This window comes from Orbicella faveolata, unplaced genomic scaffold (genome assembly GCF_042242905.1).
Source record: "Orbicella faveolata isolate gen_17 unplaced genomic scaffold, um_ofav_v1 contig_46, whole genome shotgun sequence".
Classification (NCBI taxonomy): Eukaryota; Metazoa; Cnidaria; class Anthozoa; order Scleractinia; family Merulinidae; genus Orbicella; species Orbicella faveolata.
In genome coordinates, this window is record NW_028301576.1 from 18279493 (window position 1) to 18301075 (window position 21583).

Here is a 21583-nt window from a genome sequence, read left to right on the forward strand (position 1 = left end):
GCGTTAAGTCTCTTTTCCTTATCCGACGTTTAAAAGTACTCACACGATCCATACCACGTTCCTCCTTTGTCAACTTTGACCACAAAAAAGGCCCAAGATATTTCAGAGAATGCTTCCCGTACTTAATAGTGTTAACGCGTGGTAGGGTAAAATCGGAATTCCTTAAGTTGTATCGTTTTTCTCTTTCACCGTTTAGGTTGAAGAGGTCTCAGGTTAATTAAGGCCTGGGTCACAAATGATTTTCGCCTCCAGTGCCCCCCCCCCCCCCCCCCCCCAGCAGGGTTCGCGGAATACGCGTGGACTACGCGAGTAACCATAGTTACTTGGGATCAAGATCGCGTATTTCGTGAACGGCTTCCGCCATTTTGAAGTGTCGGCTTTGCATTGGTTTTTGCCGTCTTCGCTGGTGAATCCGACAATGTAGAGGAAGACACCGAAAGAAGGTAATAACATTTTCTTTGCTATCTTCATTACCTCAAAAAAAAAATGGCATGATATCGCTATTTTAAGGCCAAAGAGAACCGTTTTGAACCTACGAAGACTTCGAACGCACCGCTCAACTTGTTCATTGACTTCATTGCAAATACAATACATGAATTTATATGACGCTCATTTCCAGAGCTCAATGGCGCTTTACAATGTTTTGTAACAAATGCATAGAAAAACGTTTCATTGTGGATGTGCCAAACTATTTTGAAATTAAATTTAGCTTGATGAATCTTCGATTTATTTATTACAATTTAATGGCAATTAAATCTAAGTCAAAAAGGCATACACAAACAGGCAAAGCCATAGGGATAATCTGTAAAAGAGTGGAACACTCCATACAAGACAGATCACCATGTAGCTAATCTAAATATCATGATATGTAAACTTATGGTGTTTGTCAAAATGCAGGGTTTTGAATGCTTTGGAAACAATTCCTCAAAGAAGCAGATGAATTTACTATCAAAAGTAATCCCCCAAAGCAGTTGTTAGGTGAGTTAAATTACTGACATGTAAGATGCAGATTGTTGTCTTGTCATAAATTGTCCCTTGAAAACTAAGAGAAAAAAGCTGTACTAATGTGTGTTAGTTTATACCGAGGTCACTTACTGAGTTGCTATAAATATATAATAATTTTAATTACTCACACAGAAAACCAGCCAGCCCTTGCAGATTCCAAAGGGAATCCACCAGATTAAAACCAGTTTTATTTACTGTTATTCCAATTTGTTTTCTTGAAAAGGTCCTTCCAATTATTCCACATAACTAATTTATTACAATAATGTTAAGTGTTATTTATGAGGCATTTTTGTTTTGTTTTTAAATCATGTTAAATCACTGTTTTAATTGTAATCAACAGTTTGGTCTTTAAGTTCTGACCAGTAATAATTGAAAGAATCCTTGCCAATGATGTACTTGTAATTGATAAATGTGTTTATTTGAATTGTAAATATTCTACCCACTACACCAGTGGAGTTTCTCGTAATTCAAATGCATCACAAAAGTTCTGATACGTGCATGTGATTCTGACCAAAGCCTTCTCTCTTTCTTGATGAGACATGATTAATTACCAGTACTTACTGTTGTTTTCCGCCAAGTGGCGCACTGTTTTTTTGTGACAAGAGCAAACACAAACTGGTGAAAGATGTGTCATCTTCTCAGCCCTACTCATAAAAGATGTGCCATCTTAAGAGTAGGATAGGTTGCCCTTGTTACAAAGTCAGAAAGGAAATATCTATGCTTAGACTTAATTTTATTTCTTGCTTTTTTGGTGCTCTTTTAAGTCAATATTCCTGTTGGAAGGCTATGGTTTATCATTTCAAGTTTGATCTGCCAGTTGCTTGCCTAAATTCAATTTCATAGATCAATTACTGGTAGGAATTGGGAAATAAATTGGTGCATGTATGTTAACTAGCAGTCATGTAAAATTATAGCTACATGAGTATGGTATGACCTATGAAGTAATCTGTACCTGATGGACCCTAGAGCACCTTATCAGTGCATTATTAAAAATCTCCCTTTAACATTCATTTACAATTCGTAAAGAAGAAGTACAAAATTAGTTTAAACCAAGGGCACACACAAATGTGCGAAAGACATGCACATACATTTGCAATTTTAACCTTGCAAAGCCCAAGAGAAAGACTCTTGCTGCGACATGGCTGGGGTTGCTTTACCTGATTAAAGTTTTAATTATTACTTTCTTAAGCAGAGGTTTCATTAAGATTTTGAGGTGATGGGAAATGTTCAAGGAAGCAGGCAAAAAATGTTTCGATTCTGATTTATGTCAGTCACAACAGGCAGGAAAAATTATGTTCATAGCCCGTCAATTTGCCCAGTGTCAGGCCCGTGAAACCTCTGCTTAAACTTATATTATTCAGTGAGATATTATGGAAGCCAGTGTTGCCATAATGCCTGTTGTTGTTGGTCTTCTTGCAGGGCTGGCATCCAAACATTTTTGAGCCATGGAAACCAAAAGTGGAATGTTTTGCTTAACACCTACTTTGAACAGAACTGTACCAAGGGAAAAAATATCACTGGCTTTGCTACAGGGAGAACCATTAAGAACCTTGGGAGCAATATGGGGATAACAGATGCTGTACTTTTTTGCAGGAGGAAAGGAGCTGTCACATGCTTTTCCAAAATCGATGATGTAGCCATGTTTGTTACTCACAAGAACATTATTAGCCTTTAAATCACAGTGAAGAAAGCCTTTTGTGTGAATATGTGAAAGGGCTTCTGTTAAGTCATGTGAAATAATTAACCAGTCATTTGTTATCAGTGAGCTTTGCACATTCTGTAGCATTTCATTGTTTTTTTGACAGGACAATAGTTTGCTTATTGTCACAGATGTATTGTCTTCCCCTTTAAACTCCATAATTAAGGATATGGGCTGCTTTTGAAGCTGCACACCTATTATGGTTGGGATATTTTTATGTGCAAGTGCCTGCATAATGTGAGCCTCCTTCATTATCTCTGTGGTATCCTGCATCAGAGACTGTTTTTCCACAACCTTCAGTTAAATCAAATCGTGTGTACTGTCTCAGAAGGCATCGACCATAGGATCCTTCTCCCAGTATTGTATTTTCTCCATTGGTTGGAAGGAGTTCAGTATGATTGATTAAGTTTACAGTGGAATATTTGGTATTTGCATCCCTCTTAAAAAGCTGGAAAATGAAGGCAAATATATTATTGAGAAATTATGCTTAAATAAATGTAAGTAAAGGTGAAGGTTGTTGATCTCTTGTCTGGCATGCAAATTACTGCAAAGTAACTAGAAACATCACTCCTCCTCCAGATGGAATAGACTTTCGCATTGTGCATGAACATTTTTCCCCTACTGACAAAGTTAACATTATTTGTCTGGGTAATAAATTCAAGGTAAATTATATTGAAAGATGCTACAAAACATACTTCTGCTTAATGTTCATAAACTGCTGGTTTTATCACATCGGACCTTTATAATGAATAGGAAAATCTTCATATAAGAAACTCTGAAAATTGCTTAGGAGACTGTTCTCATTACCTTGAAACGAATATCATGTATAAATTGAATTTCAGAGTTCATGTATGAATGCCTTGTTTAGGTTGCTTGTTTTCATGTTTTTGCCAGAATTAATTCTGTCGCTTAGCCGATAGCTGTTCTTGGAAGCCTAGATAATTAATTAATTCTTACGTAAAAATAAACCTACTTTGGTTTTGTCTAGAGCTTTGGTTTTGTTTTGTTCGGCTAGTAGCTTCCATTTACCATAATATGTGCGGGCCAATTCTCTCGCTCGTGTATATGCTGCCCTTCCCTTTTGTCGAATAATTTCTTTGGTTTTCCTTTGCTTCTCCGCCCTTAAAAGCCGTTTCCTTTTGTTTCTTTCGCTCCTCATCCTCCGTTTTTCTTCAATTGTATTTTCGCGACTATGTCGTGGCATGATTTTACGAATTGGGAGCCTTTCCCGCTGAAAACCCGCGAACAGGAGGGAGAGGTCAACTTTGCTTGCGTAGCGATGAGATTGCGCGCCCGATGATCTTGGCCATTATGACGTCACTCGTGAGCCAGCCCGTGAAGTTTCAATGACCGCTAAAAAATGACACCAGGAAAGTTTCTCATCCGATGATTGCTCAAATAATTTGAAAGAAAGCGATCAACAGACCACAGGAATAAGATAACCTATTAATGTTGTGTTCAAAAATACCTTGGTTTTCAAAAATTAGATGTCGGAAGGCTCAAAAACACGCAAAATTTGGAGATCGCTCAATTGAAAACGCGATTGAAAAGTGAAGCTTCACGCCCGTTTCCTGGGCGATATCTGGAGAACCCAACGATGAACAACACGAACACGAAATTATGATCTTGATGTGGTTTAAAACGTTTGAATGGTGGTAAAAACGAATCATTTAACATATGCATAAAAATGATCAGTGGGTTTAAACCCATTATTTTGTACACGATAGCGTGGAGGACCTGCTGATCAATACTGAAACCCTCGAAATATGAGAAAGTATTTGATGGAAAATGCTCCCTTACAAAGACATTTGAACTATCAAGTCATATGCTGGGTTGGAAATTAAAGTAAATAATGTACCAAGGAATTATTTTTCTGCGCTAAATTATCCGCAAAACTGTCAACGATAACATTTTCTTCAGCGAGACCAACCAACTGACGCAAGCCGAGCAGACGTGTGGATATTTTAGGTGGTAAAATGATATAAAATCACTGTACGGGAGACCTAGATGAAACAGATGATATTCAGAATAACATGGATGAGACCTCTTGGCAGAAAGGTGCTTTATTTCATGTCAAAATGTTCGTCAAATATGAGATCGGAGCAGGATCTGTTTCCTCGGGCGTCCGCATGTCGTGGAAAGCTATTTCTTGCCTCGCACCTCTGACAAGAAAGGTATCCTAAACTAGTGCTTTGGGTTCTAATTTTTTTTTAATGTCACAGTGAGTTCAATTAAGCTTGTATAGGCTGTAAAAGAAAACTCATAGGATGTTATATGGAAAGAACTAAAAAATACAGAATCTGGTTCCAAGCAGCAAGTGAATTAAAGAGGAAAGAAAATATGAACAGGGACACTTCCTATGCTAAGCCATTGGCAATAAGAGTTAACTTATCCAGGAGCAACTTGTAACGCCAAAATGACTTATTGCCAAAACAAAGAGTTCAGTAAGGAAGGTTAAGACAAAGCTGGAAAGATCAATATCAGGTGATCTCTTATCATAACCAAACCCCTTGTTTTCTAATAGTATCTGTCTTGAGAAACTGTAACAGCTTTACTGTCTCTAAGTTTGAAATGATAATCAGTTATTTTCTTTATACTTTATGCTTTTAATTTTCATCATAAATCTTATGTAAATAAAGATAGCTTTAACCATTATTTTACATTAAGTTTAAACTGACCTACAAAGAAATATTCTAGAGAAAAGTGTCACAGAGGTTGTACCTGTAAACATGAACCCAAAGTCTGATTTCTCCCCAGTGCCATCCATCCCAGGTTCCCTGTTGCTTTTTGCATTGATGAGTTTATTATTGGCTTCAAGAGAATGATAAGCGCACATTTTCAGCAAATAACAAAAAAAAACACGCAAGATTGGGTTTTAAATGTTTAATTGACAGTACATTGACAATAAATAGACAGCTTTACATGGTCAGAAAACGGGCCTGCTTGGATGGTCTTGCAAAGGTAGCGGAAGATGGTAACCTACGATCAAATAAAACTCCCCTTAATATTCACCAGTTGAAAATTGAAGTAAATGTTGACGTGACCTCCCTTCCCTCTCTGGTTTTTATTTCGCCCCTAACTCTTTTCAACACAAAATGTAAACTAAAAGATAAATTTCCTAATGAGATCTAGCACCAGGAACTCAATATGTATTTACCATTAAAAAAACTAATTCTCACAATTAAATGATTCAAATCCATCCACCTTTTAAGTCCCGTCCAAGCAGATACAATGCAGTAATGTACATGGAACTAATATCATAATTTATAAAACATTATATAGCTCATTTCCAGTATCAATGTATTGAATTGAGGTCTTCAGATTTTCACATAATGAATTTTTTTCAGCGCCCTCACCTGCACAAAGGAAAAATAAAATTTCTGAAGCATGACAAACAAACTACAACAAACACTCTGCATAAAGCATTTTTGGATCCTGACATAAACAAAAGTTACAATATTGTTTAAGAATTAAAATAAATCAAACTTCAAATTCCTAAATTGATGATCCAGTTGTGCCAATTTTGTAAACATCGTAAGATCAGCAACAGGAACTCAAGGTGACCAGAGTTTGGAACTCAAGTTTTGTTATATAAGCATACATGATCACAGCTGACAGTGAGGCCCCTAATTTGGTCATAGGTAACAAAGAAAGCCCTCCCCCCAGTGACCCCAGATGAGCTAACTTTCACACCATTTTGTTGAGAAAGCGAAACACAAGTCACCCTTAGCAACATAACCAGGGTAACACTGGTAGGCCTCATAACCTTTTTTCATCAAAATACTGGCCTACCTGGGGCAACTCATGGTATGAAGAAATCAAAATTAACTCACAAAACCCCACAGTGATCAAATGACTGAAAGGAAGCAAAAGGAAGAAGGATAACTGAGCATTAGAATATGAAAAAAGGCTTAAGTAATCCTGGAGGGACAACTTCATTTCATATAAACACTTGATAAAGTTGCCTCAGAAGGATCTCATAGTGTTGTCTCCAGTACCCAAGACCATATAAATGGGGCCTTGTACTCTCTCCTCCATAAAGGCTCCCAATGGGAAATTGAATATACTATGAACTACCAGCCTAAGGTCAAAGCAACACAAGATAGGCCTATGCAGAGGAGAGAGGGCCTTGTATGCCATTATATTTAAAGAAAAGTCTTACAAGACTAGACTGCAAACCATGGGTAAAATGTAGACTGCAGGCTTTTTAAGAATATCATATTCCCATTTTCATTTATAGAGAGATCGAGCTAACCATACACTGGCTAATCTGAGCCGTATACTTCAGGCTAACAGGAGAACTAAACTCTCTATAAAGGAAATGGGAATACAATATTCTAAAAAAGTCTGCAGTCTTCATTTTTATCCTCTGTCTGCATTTTAACCACCGTTGTGCAGTAGGTAGGCTTTAAGTCTTATTTAAATAATTAAACTTAGGTTCTTGTTTGTGAAAATTCTCATTCCCGTCATTGTGGATAATATTTCTGTTTCCCAGGCCTGTTGCAGAAAATGTGGAAAGGTTTTAGTTTTCTGAAAGAACACTCCGAGCTCGAGATCGCAGATATTTCATACTCAAATGGACTGATCATTTTTACTGCTCATTCTTCAAAATCATCTTCAATTACAATGTTTTCCTATACATACAAACTATTCTGTGACCAAGTTACACGTTTCTTTAGGCTACCGATCACGTAAAAAACGCAATTTTACAGGGCGAACAGTCAAAATTTTGCCCCACATATTTCCACCGCAGAGCGATGACTGTAACTCTTTAAATGCACTTTATGCGAGATTTTTCGGTCATAATTAAAATCTACTTACCTCTCAAGAAAGAAAAATGATAGTTACTCCTTGAGATCCAAATACAGTACCATTTGAAGCTGGAATGATTGGAGAAATCCTCCTCAAAAAGTTGTATCAGCGAGAGGCGACGACGCCATTTTCGAAAATTTTGTGCATTTGCGCGCTTCTTTCGCCCTGACGTCATAATGGCCATGATCATAGGGTCAGCCAAATCTGACGTGTTCACCTCTCCCTCCTGCCCGCGAAATTGCCGCTTATTTATTCCCATAACCGCTGTGCACAAAAGCCGATGGCGGAAAGAAAAATGAGTCCGCGGTACAAATACGAAGCGGAAGAAGCCATTCCTGGATGCGTGGTCAGGAATTGCCTGGCAACACGTATTAAATGCTACGCGCAAATTGCTGCTGAGAGAGAACATTACTCGAACAACAGCCTATAATATTTGAATCCTGTTTATTCAAGTTCCCTGTGACTAACCACTATGAGCTGAGGTAAGGATAGTTTATACTTTTTCCACGTGTACAGGTATTATACTTTGTTATAAGTAGCTATAAACATTGTTTTAACGTTTTATTAGAGTCAGTGTCGAACACAACTACGAATGCATATTACTCATGTCCATCCCTGGCTTAGTAATACGTAAGCTTCAATCACAAATGAGCGTAATATTTCAAAAAAATGTTTTTGATTCACACTAACAAAAATTTGCTGCAACAAAATTATTATTTCTATCATTAAATTTACTGGTGTAATATTATGTCCCAGTGTTGTAAAAGCTGTTTACAAAGTCTTAAGGTTTTATAAAAATCATACCCTCTCCTGTCATTGCGTATGTCATCAAGGTTCGGTTCATGATAGTCGTGCTCTGCAAAAAAATTCTGTTCCCACTCCTTAAACTGTTGTTTCACCCTTGAATGCTTTGCAAGCACCTGAGTTTGCACAACTGCTAGTGAAGCTTCATAGTTATCTTGTGCTTGCTTGCTTGTTAGATTGTTCCTTAGCATAGTGCGCAATTTGTCTAACTTTCTCACTTCATTGGTTTTACCCAACACCTTTGACACATTTTTTGCCAGTGACCTCTGCAGGAGTTTCAGGTGGGGTTGCTTCATATAGCTCATTTACTGCCTCACTTTCAGTCCTTTGTGTCAACAAACTGCCTTCAGCTGGGGGGATTTCTTCACAGTAATTCAAAGTACATTCAGTTAGGTCTTCTCCCACTTGTTGGAGATCAACAATGTTCTCAACTTCCTCTTCATCCTCATGTTGAATTATGTCAGCAATGTAATGGTTTTGCTCTTCTAAGCCATCATAATTGCGGTCACTTGGATCATCATCATCTTCATTACCATCATCACTTGCATCTTCTAAAAACCTTGTATGCTGTACTGATTCCAGATTGCCATCTTCATCATAAATTCTCACTGTATGATGAGGGATGGAGTCTAGGCGTGTTGTGCATTCTTTCCAGCAGACTTTTAAGTACTGATCTTCTGACTTGAGTGTGTGTGTACGAAATGATGAAGAGGTGGACCATTATCATTGCTCTTCCTTTCATCAGGGCCATCCAAAAATTCAACACCACTGACAATATGCCTCCACCATATGCCTTCACCACAGATGAGGAAATCAGCAATCCTTTCAAGGTGTGCTTGATATGCCTTTGGGTATTTCAAGAGCAATCTGTGTGGGATGATGGTATTTTCTGCTTGAGGCAAGCAGCTTGCCAACTTCCCCAGTTTGGACTCTTGTTCCTTCACAGTATCTCTCTGCTTGTTCTCCTCAGACTTCATTTCTGCTTGTATCCTTATGATGCCAGGGGTGATGATCTCACCAGGTCTTCTACTTGATGTTGCAGTGGATATGCTTGACAAGGTGTTGAAGTGGCGTTCTTGCTGCTCAGTGTTGGTTGACCTTGAGCAGATGATACGATGTTGGATGGGAGCATGCACGATCAAAGAGTGTAGGTACCGCCCATAAAACTTTTTCTCAGTGAGAATCTGAGGCTTCCCAATGACTTCTTCACAAGCAATGGCATGAAGAAAGGTCTGATTGTGAAGTCGTAGAATACTTCTTGGACAGCGCTCTTCTGGTTTGGCACACAGGATGCTGGATATTTCTGTCATTGTGTCCAGAAGGGTCTGCACCTTGTCACCCACAACGCTTGTTGCAAATAAAGGAAATTTGATGAATAATAAGATAATAATAATAAAATTAGATTAACATAGTGCTTTAATTAAAAATATTCTAAAGCACTTTACCATGTAAGATAAAGACTATGGTAAAAATATAAGCAAAATGTTCTATTTAAATTTAATACATTTAAAGAACATATTATTATATTAAGACTATGGCATGCTATGCACTAATTTAAAAAAAGTAAGTTTCTAACTTTGACACATAATGATAACAATAACAAGTCAATGAAAATCATACAGTGTATTAAATTTGTGTAATATTACTGGATTTATACATTTTTCTACTAAACAATGGTCAAATTGAATTCAATGAGGTACAATAATTATTTTTGTCACAATCTGATGAAAGGAACACAGAATTTATTATGTACTTTTTTAATTGACATTTTTGTTGATCACAGGTCTTGAGTATTGATAATATTTTTTAACTTATGTAAAGTAAAAAACCCCAAAATACCATGATGGTATCTTCGTTTCTAACCTCGTAGTTGTTTGGCAAGCACTATAGCCATCTCTCGGTAGTCTGAGCCTCGAAGTTGTTCTTTTGTTCCTGACACTAACTCCAGCATCTGCTCACACCGACATTTTTCAGCATCAGAGAGGTGGGCAGTGATTTCAGAGACAACATTGGAAATGTGCTCCTTTACGTCGTGTAGTGGCTCTGTAGGAAGGACTTCATACATGCCTACAAAGACAAACAAAAGCAAACAACATTTATCATACTACTTGATGTATACAATATACTTGTAGTTAAAAAGTCTTTAAGATGAAGGTATTAGGGAAGATTACTAACTTGTTCATCAAATTTTGATTAGTAAATGGTTATAACAACATTGATAAAAATTATAATTTCTGTACCCAGGTGGATTTCTTCCAGGCTCTTATCCTGGTCATTGACCAACAATGCTGGTACTCTTTGAATGCCCTTCAGATGGTCCTTCAAGTTTTGCTGCAGTTCTTTCTTTAATCCCTCATCGCTTAATCCCCTTGCCACGCACTCAGCTGTCAACTCCACTACTGTCATATCTTTGAAGGGTCTGATTCCTCCATTTCGTTTCCTCATTCCGGCTGGTCCTGCTCTAACTATGCTGCAGCGATCTGCTAGGGATAGATATGGGCTCCTAAAGCTATAAACTAGGTCACGATATCTGCGTGAGTCACCACTACAGCCACTGCAACCATTGTTTCCACCCCTCTGCTCACCACTCTCAAACTGCTGCTCTGGCCCATCACCATGGAAAAAACGCATCACATCCATTACTGGAGTCCCCTTACGTGTTTGCAAGTTATTGGCAAGCTGATCCAAACATTCTCGCCTGGTGTCAATATATGCCAACTGTTCTACCTCCTTTGCACTGCATCTCCCAAGGATGTAAATATGGGGCTTTTCAACCAGTGCAGGGACATCTATGTCACCACGCCCTTTAGCTTTCATTTCTGTTGAAGTGTAGTAGAAGGCTGGATCGTAAACACACTTGATGAGATAAAGGAGGTGGCCATGGTTTAAAATTGTTGAACCATCCCCCCATACCATCAGGTGTCTGGTTCTCTCAAATTTCATCAGTCGTTCTCTTCTTTGACCTGGAGTATCCCCTGAATGGTTTTCATCTCCCAATACTTTCAGCCGTTCAGTTATCTCCTCATCATTCATCTGCTCATATTCATTATTGGTATAACCTCTTACTACTCCAAGTTGCTCACACCTGTCCAGTTCTCTTTTCCTTATTTCTGATAAAGGTATCTTTCTTCCAGAAACTGTGAAGTGTACCTCTTTCAGAGTGCCATCGCTGTTGAGGACCAGTTTCTTGTACTTCTTGGGCACCACTAACTCACCAATGGTATATTCTCCTGCTTCAAGTTTTCCCTAAAATGAATAGAAAATGTTTCTAGTGTAAATTTTGTATTTTGTTATTGTGTCAATGAAGTTTCAGAGCACTTTTAATGAATCAGTTCTTGTTATAGTTAGTTTAACAAAGAAACAAAATCAGAAAAGTAGACAGGCAGAATTATTCCTTGAAATTTTTTGTTTTCCTATACAGTGTATACTCACCTGGAAGAAGATTTGAGGTTGAAAAATATTTATAATAAATTATCATATGTTACATTACTCTTTGGGTTTACATGTATACTTAAAACATATATAAATGAAATTATTCTTTGGGCTTATACTAGACATAAAAAAAAAATATATGCCACATAACAAACCTTAAGTGTTTCTTTGATTTCTCTGGTTGTTCTAGGCGTTGGAACTGTGATCTCCCCTCCATAAGTTCTATTCAGCTTCCGTCTTGCCTTTGCTGGCCTTTTACGAAACTGCTGGAAGCGCTGTAGGTCCACCCCCTGTTCTATCAGGTACTCCTTGACAATCATGTTGCCTAGTTTTTGATCTTGAAGGCCATGTCTTCTTGCCAGGTCTGAGTAATTGATCTGTAAAGATACTGACTATTAGCATACTCCGGTGCCAGATAATGATGAATATCAGTTTATAGTACAGTGATGGAAGTAGATTTGAACTGATAAAATTTATGTCGTCTTTTTTAGGACAAATATTACGTGTAAATGTATCATTTTTATTGTCTTAACTCACCTTTTCACCATCCTTCATGTTTCTTGCTTCTTGCAGGAGACTCTCTTTGTCAAACAGGACGGATGATGTTGGTGGTGAATGCCTTTTACGTTTTCTCTCGCCAAGAGCTTCCTGGTTCTTACGTTTTTGTGCCCTAGTTGAAGCATCTGTGGATGACTCAAAGTGAAGTGACTTTCTTTGTTTTGACCTCTGGGTGAATGACTGCCGCGTTGCTAACATTGCGTCACAATCTCTTTTGGACCACTCATCCTGGATTTTATTTTTTTCTTGGCGTGCTCTCTCACGACGCTGCCGCTTTTTCCCAATTGCGTCTTTCTTTTTTTGGAGCTGAAGTTCCTTCACTTTTGTTTGTGCTTCAGCAAAGCTTACCTTAAATATTTTCTCAAAGTGACCATTCACTTTTGAATAAATGTGTTTTACAGCAGTTTTAATGGCTTTTTGCGTCGGTTTCACTTTACTTTGTGTCTTCACCCCACTTTCAATAAGGGCTTCTTTTAAAAGTTTTTGGGACTTGAAAGTTTCTCCACTGGGGAAAAGATAATGGATGGCATAATAGTGCACCTGACAACCTCCACAATTTGACAGTGTGTGCTGTTTCTTCTGCGCCGTATTAAGAGCTTTCCAGTTTGCCACTGAAAATGTGTCTTGGTACTGGGCCCTGGCTTTTGAATTCATCTTTCGGAAAGAGCTGTAAATTGCTTTGGATTTCTTGACATAAGTGGAACGCTCGACCGCAAAGACTTCATGACTGTCACCCTCGAACACTGCAAGATAGTTCTTCCACCTTTCACTAGGGTCAGTTTCAATCGAAGCACTTCCAACCTTGCGAAAGCTCTCCTTTACAGCAACTCTAGCAAATACACAATTAAAAATGACAGACATTTTCGTTTCACACGAATACACTTAGCTCGTTATCGCGTAGAACCGTTGTTAGGGAACAAAATCTTGAAGAGGTTCAAGGAATCAGTGTGCGTATCTCGCGATAGCTTTCAAGTTTTGCGCCAAAAGTGTAATTTATTCTTGTTATATGATTCTACTTGGGATAAAATGACAAACGTACTTTATTCTTACCGCCCAAATTTGCAAGTTAAGAGACGAGAAGCTGGTTTCTCGTGTTTTATTATAACCGTCGAAGGCGATCTAACCCTGGATTTACAGAGATGCAGTCGACCTCAGAAAACGAGAAAAAGAAACGAATATCATCAAAAGTATACAAAGTTTGCCTGTATTAATTCTAAGAATGTTCCAAGTAGTATTTGGTAGTGAATCAGCCGTTAAATTATTGCTTCTGAACTCGCGAAGGAAGCTTTCGTCCGCCATGTTGGAACTTTGCGCCCTCGCCAGGTAAGCGTTTTCGCAGATGCCCATTGGCTAACTCCCTGCCATGCCAACGGCGGCCTTCTTTGATGAACCGTGCACTCGCGTGTCAAAATGGCGGACAAGAGGTTGAATACGTGACTGCGAGTTTTCAAAATTCCCACCTCTTAAACAGTTTTAATTTGTCTTTTTTCCAAATAAATAGAAGTCTGTGGGATTTCTCTTGTTGATAGCGGTTGGAACAAGGTAAAGGCTATGATATTTTCGGGCGAAAACCATGATAGAGGAAGCAGCTTCGCAGAGACAAAACTCGATTTAATCTGCCTCGCACATTTTTTTCTTTCTGGCAGCCATTCCAAGCGGGAAACCAATGAAAAAAGTCTCACATATTCATAGCTATAACTGCATTTTGTTTTGCCTTGTGTTTAGTGGTGGGAATTTGCTCAAGAAAGCAACCGACGAATTTGGCGCCTAAATTAACTGTTTTTGGTTTTTGAGAGTATCATATTACGCTACCACAATTCAGTCCGACAGAGATGGTAGTGATACACATTTCTGCCAAGTTTGAGAAAAATCCCTTGAAAAATAGCTCAGTTATTCTCAATTTTGTAAAAATACGGGTTAAAGGCAGGGTGACCCAGGCCTTAATTAACCTGAGGTCTTGTAACTACTTCGGTAGTAGGTTGTTCTTAGCTTTAAACATTAGCATTGCTATATCGTGTAACTTTCTGTTATAAAGAGTCGGTAGGTTGGCCTGCAGAAGCAGATTTTCGTATGAGTCCGATCTACTGTTAAATACTGTACGTAGAGCTCTCTCCTGTAGCCTCTCTAATTTACGCCTATCTGAAGCTCTACAAAAATGCCAAACGGTACTGCAATATATTAAATGAGGTAAAATAGCGGCCTTGAATAGTTGCAACTTGGCAGGGGTAGGTATAAAGTTCCTTAGTCGCGTGAGTACTCCAATTTGCTGACTAGACTTTATACACACCTCTCTGATGTGATTACTAAAATTCAGATCAGAATCAATATTCACGCCTAACAGTTTGATGGAGTGGAATTGTTCTATTTTAACTCCACCTATTTGCATGTTCATTTCAACTGTGCCATTCCTTTCACCAAGTACCATCGACTGATATTTCTTAATGTTCACTTGCAACAAGTTCTCTTCATACCATTTTGTTATTTTGCTTCCATCATGTAGTAACTTCTCCTCCACCCTACCGATCGAGTGATCTGATGAAAATATCTGATGATCGTCCGTATACATTGATATGTCAGCTTCTACAGTAGCCTGAGTAAGATTGTTCTGGAATACATTCCACAACAGAGGGCCAAATGTAGACCCCTGGGACAGCCTCTTACAACATCTCTCCACTGACTTGTCGCTTGAGATTGAGAATCTTGATCACTTACGATCAAGAACAAATGTTTTCAATGTGTGCGTTGAGAGTAGTCTGCTTAGCTGGCGGGATTCGTGGGCAAGTGATTTTTGGTGGCGGAGCCGCCATCTTATTCTATCACGGGCTTGGCCAGCGAAGGAATTCGCGTAATTCAAAAAATGAAATTTGTGTAATTCAAAAAAAGCATCACGAATTAAGGCGGGAATTCAACTGGACTCACCAGTAACTTCGCGGCTTCGCCACTCGCGGTCCTGCGTTCCCTCGTGGCTTCGCCGCTAAACCACACATGCGCACTCATGCCACTTGACATTTCTTAAAGTGCCACTGAAACGAAATTTTTATATGTGAGATTTTTGCTTAGTCATAAAGTTTCAACCTTACTTGGAAACACCGCAAATTTTTTTTTCGCATACGGTAAACGAAAACTGCTTTTTCAGCCGTTCGAAGTTGGCTGGTTAAGCCCAAAATTGGCGGCCATTTTGGCGCGGCCAAAACGGCCTAGTGACGTCATTGGTTGTATTACTCTCACGGTGCGCTGAAAATTTAGAGTGATTATGGGGGAAGAGATTACTGTTCGAAGCCCCCCCAAAAAAACATCTTAAGGACATCTCAGAGCTGTAAAGCAGGTAATAACAGTAGCCTTAGATATGAAGAGGTCGAGAGTCGATCCTGGGGCTTCCCAGTCTATTTAATTGGATATTTGCAGGATATTTTATGTAAGCAAGCAAACGAGTGGGAGTTCCTAGATCGCAAAATGATCGGGACTCTTGGTGAAATGGCCAGCTCTCAATTAAACAATATCTACACTCATAAAGTAAAAAAGACATGAAAACAAGAGAAAGCGGCTTTTGAAAATATTATCCGGACTGCTGCTGCACGAATCGCAGCAACAACGCTTCGAGGAAACCGGACGCTTTTTGAGTTTCACAGCGGACGAGATTGTGCCACAGTGACCTTTAGTCCAGTTGTATCTGCTACATCCTACAAGTTATCACAACAGCAACAATTTAAGAAACCCTCTTCTTTTATATGAGAGGGCGAATTTAAACTAGGCGAAGGTAAACTAAGCTGCCATGACCCTGCAGGTGTGTTTTCAGGAAACGAGAGAAAGCGTGACAATGTCGGCGGCGAAAGGTCATATATGCAAATAAGTTCAAATTCTGTTTAATAAACCTTCGAAGGGAGTGTAAACTAGTGACATTTTAACGAATTGTTTTGAACTTGGATACTATTAAATGAAGATCATAGACATAAGTATGTGCTAAAGAACTCAAAGTAATCCATCGGCCGTGAAATATTGCAATTAGGAGATACGTGTGAAAGAGAAGCCAAATTCCTGCTTTGTTTACACTGATACGTATGCGGCGATAAAGCAAACCCTGCTGCGGATCACAATTTTCAAAGATACATTTTGTCTACCACAAGAACTCTCACTTATTAGTATCAAAAAGATGCCCTCTGTGTGCAAAGAAGTACCCGACTCAAAGCTTGTGGACCGTTAATAACTTCGTGATTGTGTGGATGGCTGATGCGCTTACGGCTTTTAATGCAGTATTAAAAGTTGCCGAAGATATATTCGAACCTTGTTAATAGACCTTAGATAAACGTGAGAATCCAAATTTCAGAACCAGGCTGAAAACAGACGACGAAATATCGTGTTTAGGCTTCAGGATGTGGTTTAAAAGTTGCCACACTCGTCTTCGAAATCTCCAATCGAGTACTCAAGATGTTCGAAAACTATAGTGAGCTGTTCTAATCTGTAGCATTTATTTTGGTGAATCGACACCCTCTGGCGCCCTCCAACGTTTATGATGTGTATTTCTTGTCAAGGCTGGACAGAAATTACAAGGTAGAAAACTAGTAGGTATCGACAATATGAAGAATAAACTTGAATAAATCAAGTGAAAACAAGAGAGAATCTATAGCGCTTCTTGCGTGAATACAACCAGTGACGTCACAAGGTCCTTAAACTCGGTTCCAGAGCCCGGACACAGTTTTGCTCCAAAAAGTCGATTTCAACAACTAAAAAAAGCACTTTCCGTTGGGATTTGACAGAAATAAAGTTCACCATTACTTTAAGCACGTTTGAAATTATAGATTGGGATAATAAAAGAGAGTACGAAAATTTCGTTTCAGTGGCACTTTAACCTATGACCTAACCAATGTAGAAGGGTTAACAAATTCACTGAAAGTCAGCCTGTTTTTTTAGCCCATGCGTAAATTTTCGTTTGACCCGTTTGCGCAGAAGTCTCAGAAGACGCTAAATACAAATCAGATAACATTTTGGGTCTTGCTTTTGAAAGTGTTCTGACGCATTAACGACAAGAAGTACTGTTTTGTATTTCTTTCCCACTTTCCGTCTTCTTAGAACTCCCTCTTCCTGCCCTTTCCCTTCCCGTCTCCCATAGCCCTCCCATCCCCCTCCCATGCCCTATCCTACTGAGGTTCCGCCTACCTGTGCCCTCCACCCCAGATCCTCCACCCCCCCCCCCGCAAGTTACAAGATCCAAAAAAACGTTTTTCTGCGAGACTATAATTTACTCTTTCTTCAATGGAATTTTCATCCAACTGGAATTCATAGTGATCTTCTTTCTATCTTCTAATTCCAGCACTGCCTGGCCCAAATGTTAATACTTTAATTTTGAAATGCACTTACATATGTATGGCACCAATGACCAAAATATCTATGCCAATGAAGAAAGACACTCAACTTTGCTGCCAGTAATCATTACTCTTTTTGAACTTTGGGTTTAAACTTTCAAGCTACAGTACAGGAAAGCTCAAAATAAGCTTCTATCTGTGAGATTTGACGAGATTTGCGTACATACATTACCGTCACATGACTAAACCTAATCCACCGGTGAAGGCTCTCCTGGACTGCGACAAGTTCTTTTCTTTAGTCTGTCAAGCATGAACTAAAACTAAAAGCAGCATTAAGTCATGTTCAACCAAGAATGCCGTTCTCTGATTGGCTACACTACTCACTATCTATTCTGTTTTAGCATAAATCTGCTAGCGTTCTATCACGAATGGCGTTCTCTGATTGGCTAGGCTAGTCACTATTCAGTTGTAGATGGTGAGTAGCGTAGCAGCTAGGGGCCGCTTCTTTGTGTTTTCGAAGTGTCTTTGAAGAGGATTTAGATTAAGTTTTGAACGACTAGTAGATTTAAAACAGTTAGATTATTGGCTCTCGATTTCTATGCGTGATAGTTCAATCGGGCTTCACCCTCGTCAACAATCACGCGATAGAAATCTCGAGCTCGTAATCTAATCGTTAAGTAGATAGTGAGTACCCTAGCAATGTGCGGTTGTTAACAAAATGGCGGCAGCTTCTGTATGTTTTCGAAGTGTCTGTGAAGAGGATTTAGATGTAGTTTTGAACGACTAGTAGATTTACACTAAAACTATTAGATTATTCGCTCTCGATTTCTAAGCGTGATAGTTCAATCGGGCTGCACCCTCGTCAACTATGACGCGATAGAAATCTCGAGCTCATAATCTAATTGTTAGAACATCACTGACACACTCGGCTACCGCCTCGTGTGCCACTTTTTTGGTCTAACCACTTACCAAATTACCAGAAATAGCCTGCAAATAGCCTGCAGATCTATTGAATACTTTTTTGTGCCTCACGTGCTTAAAAACTCAAACTTTTACAAAGAATGTACAGGCTCATTGGTGTTTTTGCTTCACAAAAATTTTGCAGTTTTCCGAAAGACAATGTCTCTTTCAATATTGCTCCCAGAGAGTTAAAACTTTCAACAGGCAGTACATGTCATAAGCTCTTTAACTGGGTGGGTCAATTCATATTTAACATGATGCCTTCTCCGCGTACAGTCGTATGCTAATGGGGCAAAATGTTTAACGTCAGCAGAGACCACCCCATACTTCAAGCTGGGCAAAAAAAGTTCTAGATATTTTCATGTAACTAGCTCTTAAACGGAGATTAATCGAATTAAAACTAAGAAGAAAACGGAGAAATAAAATCTATGCTAATTACAATCAGATATGCAAGCATCGTCATGTTTAAATCTATGCTTTTTTCTTTGTTGTTACTTGGGATATCAACAAGGAAATGTTTGTTTACAAAGTTTGGCTCATTAGTATAAGTGCGCGATTCAGTTTCTAATGGAACTACAAGAATTTCAGTTCTGATTATTTAAAGGTCATACTGAGCTAGATTAACTGTCCTAACGAATTTAAGAACGATGTAAATAACACTCTTTTTGTGCGACGCGGGTTTAAAAACTGAAGAATTTTACAAAGAATGTATGGGATCATTAGTTCTTTTGCCATCCAGAACTCTTGCAGTTTTTGAAAGACAATTTCACCGTCCATGTTACACCCAAAGTGTTGAAACTTTCAGCAAATGCTACGTTTTCATAAGCTCTATGACTTCAACTGTTTGAGGGTCAATTTATATCCAATATGATGCGTTCTGTAGCTAAATTGTATGCTGATGAAGCACAAATGTATACAATGACGTCAGCAAAGATCCCCTAATACTTCAAGCTGGAGTAATCTTAGTTACAAGACGAGGTTAGACGATAAAAGTTCTAGATATTTTCATGTGATTAGCACTTCACGGAGATTAATCAAACTAGCTGATATATGTATATACTGCGCTAGAGGGAAGTTATCTGGCTTCACCTTAATCAGCTGGCTTCTAAAACCTTTTATCTAAGCTTGGTAACCTGACGTATTTCGCTACGCTTTTGAAGCTTAACGAAATCCAATGGCAGTCCCATTTGCGTCTGTCCAGCGGTCACTGGAAGTGTAACAGCCACATCCTCCCATATGCACTTCTGTAAGGAAGAAAAACTCAGTTGGCATAGTGAGCCCTGTGGGTGGTAGTGCAGTGGTATTTCGCCACTCTACTGCTATTCCCTCTCGCTCGTAGATCAAATTATCGGCATGGAGGTCGTTTGGAGGTAGCTCGGCTTGATTGGGCAGGAAGGCAAAAAGATTATCTTTCGAGCCACCGCATTTTGTATAGCGCAGAGGTCTTCCGTTGGACTGAAACCCAAGAACCTTACCATCTACGCCGGCAACATGAGGGGGAAGGATCCCTGGTGAAAGCAAAGATTTTCAATTCGAAAGTTAACACAGGAATGAAATGCAATGGGAATTCTATAGTTAATAATTATTCCAGGAGTGCGCGTTGGAATAATCGTTTTATTAAAAACGCCCCCAAAATATGGAAAACTAAACTAAAATAACAATAAAAACGCCCCCAGAAAATCACGTGCACGCTTACCATTTTTGTAAAGCATGGTATAATGGCTCATAACCCATGATGGCTAAGCCAATGAAAACTCTCGAATTGCATTATCCAATGATCCAGTTTTTAATAATAAGGAATACCATGAATGATTTATGTAGTATGATGAAAAATAGTTCTGTTACCTAGCAACAAGTAGTCTCCCAAGTGACTATTGGCTGGTGACGTATATCCGTCATAATTGTTGACACGAGCTCCAAGTAGATGTTGTTTATATTCCGGCAGCTGTTGTACAAGCGTGTAGGGTTGAGTTCCGTCTTTCTTTTGAATTGTCATTAGTACCTGAGTGCGATTAGTAAACAGCTCGGAGATCATCTGCTGGCTTTCAATACCCCGGATGTCTGTTCTAGGGACAAAAGTGAAGCCACCTCCGGCAATCGCCATTTCACAGTAGACAGTGATAACTTTACTACCAAGAACAGGCTGAATGGAGTACAGGCCGCTCAGAGAATCGTGAATGTCCGCTCTTATCTCCTTGCATGATTTGTAATAATAAGTTTCCTGAAACATAAAAAACATCAGGCAATGCAGGATTTTTCATGCCAAGATACCCATTAAACGATCTCTATTTTTCAACTGTTTCATTATTTCCAAAGGGCTGGTTGTTACAAACCCGACTTTTGATTTTAACTTTGGGATACTCAGATTCAAAGCTGGTTAGAAAAATAGTCTTACGAGCGTTGCCTCATTGTCTCTCATCCTGTGGAGTTCCGTTACTGTTAACCTCGCTTTTATTAAACCAACAATCGGTGATAATTTTTTTTAGGAACTACTCGCAGTAATAATCTACTTTGACTAGCATACTTATAGTAAGACTAATTGGACCGAGTGGAGTACAATTCAGGGAGTAATCGGTCGTGTAGATTCAAAATCGGCATTTCTAACATGATGGCTCAATAGGAATTAGACAGGACCATCGCGCGCGCCGTTTTATTAGTCGTGGATACGCGATGCGTAGAAACGACTATTGTTATGGGGCAGAATATGCAAATATGTCACTCACTCCGATGTAAACTTTTGGCCGATAACATAGAGAGCCTGGGTACGAGTTTCTCGAAGACCTCCTTAGTTGAGAGCGGCCATTTGGCGGTTTATGTGTTTCGCTTTTGTAAATATGTAGTATTTTGCCTGTGGGCTTTTGCTTACACGAAGATGAAAGCTGAGAGAGGTATTTATGACTTTATATCAAACCTGCCAAACTCAATTGTTACAAACATTCTTTTTTTATTAGAATAGTTAAGCTATGGAATAATTTACCAAGAGACTTAGTGGAAGCTGAGAGAGGTATTTATG

At 38.9% G+C, this 21583-nt stretch overlaps 2 protein-coding genes and 2 long non-coding RNA genes across 4 annotated transcripts; 1 reads left to right on the forward strand and 3 right to left on the reverse strand.

The window, feature by feature from the left end:
• The first annotated feature begins 331 nt into the window (after positions 1-331).
• Positions 332-3693, forward strand: LOC149098729 (uncharacterized). The gene is made up of 3 exons (XR_016203951.1): positions 332-443; positions 898-978; positions 2425-3693. It is a non-coding gene; the product is annotated as an uncharacterized LOC149098729 (long non-coding RNA).
• Positions 3694-5572: 1879 nt separating this feature from the next.
• Positions 5573-7742, reverse strand: LOC149098730 (uncharacterized). The gene is made up of 2 exons (XR_016203789.1): positions 7526-7742; positions 5573-6060 (listed from the first exon to the last, which is right to left on the reverse strand). It is a non-coding gene; the product is annotated as an uncharacterized LOC149098730 (long non-coding RNA).
• A 2436-nt stretch (positions 7743-10178) lies between these two features.
• On the reverse strand, positions 10179-13171 carry LOC149098731 (uncharacterized). The gene is made up of 4 exons (XM_089276720.1): positions 12290-13171; positions 11908-12129; positions 10561-11566; positions 10179-10387 (listed from the first exon to the last, which is right to left on the reverse strand). Exons 1-4 carry the CDS (start codon positions 13169-13171, stop codon positions 10179-10181), a joined length of 2319 nt encoding a protein of 772 aa, XP_089132846.1.
• Positions 13172-17526: 4355 nt separating this feature from the next.
• LOC110067403 (uncharacterized) lies at positions 17527-20989 on the reverse strand. The gene is made up of 3 exons (XM_089276721.1): positions 20966-20989; positions 20416-20791; positions 17527-20078 (listed from the first exon to the last, which is right to left on the reverse strand). Exons 1-3 carry the CDS (start codon positions 20987-20989, stop codon positions 19732-19734), a joined length of 747 nt encoding a protein of 248 aa, XP_089132847.1. The 3' UTR covers positions 17527-19731.
• Between the last annotated feature and the right edge of the window lie 594 nt (positions 20990-21583).